This window comes from Brachyhypopomus gauderio, unplaced genomic scaffold, assembly GCF_052324685.1.
Source record: "Brachyhypopomus gauderio isolate BG-103 unplaced genomic scaffold, BGAUD_0.2 sc468, whole genome shotgun sequence".
NCBI classification, from domain to species: Eukaryota; Metazoa; Chordata; class Actinopteri; order Gymnotiformes; family Hypopomidae; genus Brachyhypopomus; species Brachyhypopomus gauderio.
The window spans coordinates 49,780-55,779 of NW_027507289.1; the positions used below are offsets into that span (position 1 = coordinate 49,780).

Genomic DNA, 6,000 nt, shown 5'->3' on the forward strand with positions numbered 1-6,000 from the left:
ATGAGCTTTCAGTGTCGATAGCGCGACCGAGCTGTTGCGAAGTGCAGATGGCGTGACAGCAGTTACTGCGCTCGACCTGACAAAGTAAGACAATTGCAAATCTAAATGAAATTATTGAATGTGAATTTTTAAATTAGCATGCATGCCTGGAACATTTAAATGCAAATGTAGGATTACACTGCGCATTACATTTTTCATTTGGGGGCTGAAATGCTTCCAAATCTGAGGGAAAAGTCTTGAGAAGTGATGTGCTTACATAGAGAGACTCCGTATATCTTTGACGTGACAGAAGTAAGGGCCTGCAGTTTGTCCTGGACCGTGGTACCAAAAGGATCGATATTTGTTTCGAAAACTTTACCTAAGTGAAAACTAAAGATGACAAATACAAAACCGAACTGTAAATCCCGTGGCGTGCCGCAGATTTACTTTGCAGCATTACCGAATGGTCTACGCTTAAAACAGCGCAGGGACGGACGAAGACAGCGAGGTAAGCGCTTACTGCAAAATAACAGAGACTAAAATGTTTATGTAAAATTGTCGAATATTATCAAGAACGTGGGTGCAAATGCGTAACTTCTATAATGCTTTGTTCTTATGCTGACAAAAGGTGTATTCACAGTAACACCTTCACATGGTGCCGCACATGAAAAGTTAATTCGGTATAGGCCTAAATTCGCCATTTTGAACAAATTGGTTAGAATAATTTAATTTCTTTCGTGATAAAGCAATACATTTTGGTGTGATTTGACTGTTTAACAGCCTTGTTGAATTCGCAGTATGGCAATTATTTGCACAAGTATCGTCGACCGATATGTGCGTGATTAATGTAACATTTAGTGCGTTAGTTCGGCCACAGGCCGATGGCTGTTAAAACCTATTTTGTATTTTCATCTAATATCGCGGTCTGTTAGTAAAATGCCAGTCAGTTAAAATAACCTGGTCGTGTCCTTGTTTTCTATCTGAGGAGCTGTGCTCCATTTCGGCCTTTTAATCTTTATTATAGGCTACGTGATGTAAATTTTTCTAATCACAGTGTAGCATATATAACTATTTTGTGGTACACTGAAGTCTATGTACGAGCGCGCGCGCGTGTGTGTGTGTGTGTGTGTGTGTGTGTAGATGATGGCTCATGTGTGTGTGATTAAAACTTTGTGAGACTCAAAGACTAAAACTAGTCAGCCGTGTAGTCCTCTGAAATGAAGTAGACTAAATGAATGTCATTTGATATGCTGGTCTGACTAACTAACCGGGCTATCATTTCACGCACAAAACAATGACAACAGTCTCATTTATGTGTTTTTATGCGAAGCGCCTACTTCACAGCTTGAGAACCGCGTCCCAAGCGGCTAGTTGATTCTTATTGTCATGCATGTCCAATCTGTTTTCCCATATGAAAAGCAGATTAATGCTACAGTTGTCTCCTTAATGTAGCTTATCAATAAACTAATTCACAAGTGTGAATTTAGCAAACGTTAACAAGACGCATTACTGCATATTCAGAATCGGCGCATCATGGCAAGTGTGATTTATATTTCTTCTTAAACGGAATCTCACCATATTGTTACACGGCGTCGTTTATGACACGGCACTCGTAATATTTCTCTCTACTCTTTTGTTTTCTAGAAGAGGGTTAAAAATGGACATTTTCTCTTCTGATACAAGTGTGTGGTTCCTTCAACAGTATCTATTAGCATGCAAGCAGACAGTTTTATATAGTGTTCAAAAGTAGACCTTTATTATTTCCCAGATATTTATTTGGGCTTTTAAACACATCTTCTAAACACAAAACCTGCAGAACATAACCTTCTGGTTATTGTTCTTGGAAAAAGTCTTTTCTGAGGTCTTGAATTCTACTTACAGTTTTTGAAGGAGTTTTGAGAACTACATTTCAGCAGGTTGTCATCTCTGCTTGGAGAGGCTTTAGATCTTACACATCCTTTCTTTCAGTGATGCCTGTAGATATCTGCTCTGCTGTAGATTATGATGGACTAGATCAGGTGTGGCTGAAATAATAGCTAAAAACAAATAATAGCTACTCCCTTAATGAAAATGCCCCGAACATTTTGGATAGCTTTGAACACGTTCATGATTAGTAGTTTAAATTTCATATGAAATATTTAAATGCGATTGTGATTTTTATGTCTGTATACAGAAGTGAATTTCCCCTGTTACCAGTTCTCCTTCCTCTCCACACAGAGGTCTCATGAATGCTTGTATTAAGGTTCTAGCAAATTTTCTGACGAATTATTTGTTGTTAGGACCATTGCAACAATAATATTTAACAATTTTGGGTGTGGGCCATTTTTCACCCAGGAGAAACACGGACTTGAAATAGGAGGAAATATTCTTGACTTGAAATCGCTCAGAGTACCCATTCTCAAAACTGGCTACAGGTTTCATTCAAATGCAAATGAAATGCTTTGTCCTTGATCATGACTCAGCACAGGACTGGGTATCTAGACCACGTAGCGACTGCTGTGTACTCCCAAAATGTAAATTGGGTAAATACTTCACAGGTTCCTTTTGTACATTAAATTGGCCTAAATTGCTATGTCCTTCAACACAGACCTGAAGTTAGAGCTCAGTGTGTCAGTCTGGCGGACTTGAGTAGAGTCAAAAACACGATCATATCGTTTTCTTTGTTTTTCAATATCCCACTAGTATACACAGACTGTCTGACTTGATTTGTACGACGCCGGTGAAATACACAAAGTAAAGGCTCATACAACAAGGCAGGATTTATTGGTGGAGATTAACGTGAAAAGGATGGCCATGAATATTATGATTGTATAGCGACATATTTGCTTAATGATTGTATATCGACATATTTGCTTAAATATTCGTATTTTATCACAACGTTTATTTTGAAAATTGTAAGGCTAGCTAGGCCTAACTTGTCCGTACCTAACGCAGCCACCCAGTAACAATAACCAGTTTGCTAAATATTTGAACTATATTAGCTACTATTCATTTGTGCAGATAAAACCTCTTCCGAATTCTTGCTGAATATATGCTGTTTTGTGTAGTTAATCGCACAGCAGCACTTTGATATTTAAGATGTTTTTTGTTTTCTCTGTATTCAAATAAACGTTCACGATGTCACTCAGTCCGCGTCACATTACTCGCCCCCGCGTGTGCTCGTGTCCGCTTAGAATGACTGTGCACGAGTGTGTTCTCTGATCATACACTGGTAGGAATATGAAATATAAGATTTTTAAACATACGGTTTAGGCTACGTGCAAGTAACATTGTTACATCGTTTCTAATATATTTTGCAAATAACCGTTCACATTCCATTGCATGTCTTGTCTGCAAATGTTACTTAGTGGCTGTGTTAAGAACAAAGTAGGCATAGCAGTATTCAGTTTTCCAAATAAACGTCGTGATGAAATAAATGCAAAGATTTAATTATCTGCGTTATATAAATGAACGTTAACGGATAAAGGTCTATGTATACCAACGCGAGTCATTTTACGTTGAATGACGTCGCTAGTAAAAGGCATACAAGACATGTTTTAAAAAGGACTTATTGGCCCATTTTGGTTTTCCCTTTCTTTTAATGTGTTTTGCACCTTGTGTATATAGACGGCCTGCAAAGTTACAAAACCCAGAGTGACCAACTCTTGTCCCAAATGAACCATTTTTCTCAGTTGTGTGGAAGACCTCGCCGGAGTTTCAGCCATGTTCTTTGTAACAAGATGAGCGCTTCCTGTTCACAGACTGCAGTGACTCGCCCTCAACGCGCAGCAGCGTCTGCAGGTCTGGAGGTTCTGTGGCCACGTCGTGAAGACGCTCACAACCGTCTGCGTTGTGAAGGAAATTTACCTGAAGAGGATAGCAGAGGGATATTCTGGTTTTATATCGACAGGTATGTTCAAATATTCGTATTTTATTATAACGCTTATCTGGAAAACTGTTAAGATGGCTAGAGAGGACTCATTTGTTCGTAGCTAACACAGCCACCCAGTAACGTTAACCAGTTTGCTAACTATATTAGCTTTTCATTTGTGCACATGAAACCTCTTCCGAATTCTTGATGAATGAAGGTTATTTTGTGTAGTTAATCGCACAACAGCACTTTGATATTTTACTCGCACCGTCGTGTCTGCTTAGTCGCGCGAGGCTGTAGGGTGTGCTGTTGTCCAAAATGGTGCTCGCGCGCTCCTGTGTGTTTGGATCATGGCGATGTGAAATATCACATTTAGTTTTAGGCTACACGTAAATAGCGTTTAAAAATAACACACAATTTTAGTTGTGTGGTCATGTCGTGAAGACGTTCACATCTTTCTGCGTTGTGAAGGAAATCTTTGCTTTTATTTATTTCCTACGCAAGGGGCACTTGCAGCTTTGTGTGACGCTACCAAAGACGGACTCGGCGAGTCTGTAAGTATTTGTGGATTTGTGAAGTTTAAAGTAAACAAGGTTTTCTAGCTACTAGTGTTGCGCGACTTCGGCTAACGGATCTTGGTGTGCTACGGTGGTTCTGTTTATCAGCAACAGGCCTCGTTTTCATTAAAAGTTCAGATGTGATCAAAATGTCGAACAGTGTTCGAGTCGAGGTGCACTTGTGGTGACAAACTCCAGGTTAATTATGCAAGCGCAAATCCCCTGTTGAGGGTCGGTAAACGGCTTGGAAACAACTAGACAGAAAAGTAGTGCGTGAAAATTAGTCGTGCTTAAAAGGTCCATCAGAGGAGGGTTCGCCTGCAGACGAATGATGATTATCATTTAAACTCTTTATTGACTTGCCATGATTTATTCTAGTTGATAACAGCGTGGTTTTGCATCATTTTCAAGCGGACGAGACGTGTAGTGGCGGAACAGCTCTGGGCGTTGGTCAAGCCGAGCAGACGTTAGGCGGAATATACAACGCAGTTACGATATCGTGTGTTTTATTTTATTCATCTTGCTTTACAGTTTGTGAATTTTAAGCTGGTTAGTGTAGCTTTTTGGAAATGTAACGAGAGAAGAGCTTATAGAAGTGAAAACACGATCGCACCCCTAATATACATGTGAGAGTGAGGGAGACGTGTGTAATTTGAAACGAGCGCCCTGAGCCCTTCATCCAAGAGGCGGGGTTAATGGTGATACTTCAACCAGCCACTAGAGGGCGTCAGACAATTGCAAATGGTGGCTTCACTTTTCACCCGCTGTCGTCCAGTGCACTTAAGTCTTTGACGCAACTGCCATTTTTTATTTGAACAAAGAATAGACTGACGTTTCTGTTGTAATGGTCGTTTACGTTTTTAAGTCAGAACAGTTTTGTGTCTAAGAAATTAAGGAGATGTACTACTCAAGAATTGCTATAAACTACTTGTATTCCGATTGGTCGACCAGCAACGTTATTAACATTTCTGAACCCTTGACTTTTCACACCCCTGCACTGCGTGTATCACAACCTTTCTCGATGAACTCATGACTGTAACTTGATCTTTGTTTAGAGTCCTTCCGTTTTCATGCGAAAACCGTGTTGCGTTGTAGAACCGTAGTGGGGATTCTCGATGCTTTGAACGGCTACCCTCTGTTCGGCGGCCGACTGGTATCGCTTCTCGGCCTTTTGGCTAAGATCAAGTGTAGTATCTGTTCTTATCAGTTTAATATCTGATACGTCCCCCTACCCGGGGACCATATATTAAATTGATTTTTGGAACAGGGAGATGGAATAGGGGCTTGCTCCGTCCACTCCACGCATCGACCCGGTATTGCAGTACCTCCGGGAACGGTGCACTTCCCCCCTTTATTCTGTAAAGAAAAGTTATCAATCTTCTTAATGACGCTTTTAAACCTTTATTTTAGGTTAAGTTCCGTGTCGTTTTCTGTGTCAACGGTGCAGTATATCACATCCTTTAAATGTTATTAAAATAGTCGCTCCAATTAGGAATTTCTCTCGGCGACTGCATCCACTTTCCCTGTATTTCTGTTACCTCCAGATAATAACTGACTTTCCCTCTGGGATTAATCAAGGTCTATCTATCTATCCATCCATCTATCTATCTATCG

General features: G+C 40.1%; 1 protein-coding gene and 1 non-coding gene across 4 annotated transcripts in view; both read left to right on the forward strand.

The window, feature by feature from the left end:
- The window catches only part of LOC143506338 (lysine-specific demethylase 6B-like), a 9,640-nt gene extending 4,237 nt beyond the window's left edge, over window positions 1–5,403 (forward strand). The window contains exons 5-6 of one of the 3 annotated variants that reach the window (XM_076996319.1): window positions 3,720–3,868; window positions 4,334–5,403. In XM_076996319.1, coding sequence (XP_076852434.1) covers window positions 3,720–3,868; window positions 4,334–4,355 — 171 coding nt within the window. In that variant the 3' untranslated portion in view covers window positions 4,356–5,403. Of the gene's footprint in view, window positions 1–3,719 lie in introns of all 3 variants that reach the window. The other 2 variants (XM_076996320.1, XM_076996318.1) reach the window with 2 other exon arrangements.
- Window positions 5,404–5,541: 138 nt separating this feature from the next.
- LOC143506345 (U2 spliceosomal RNA) lies at window positions 5,542–5,733 on the forward strand. Its single transcript, XR_013128295.1, has one exon. It is a non-coding gene; the product is annotated as a U2 spliceosomal RNA (small nuclear RNA).
- Window positions 5,734–6,000: the final 267 nt, after the last annotated feature.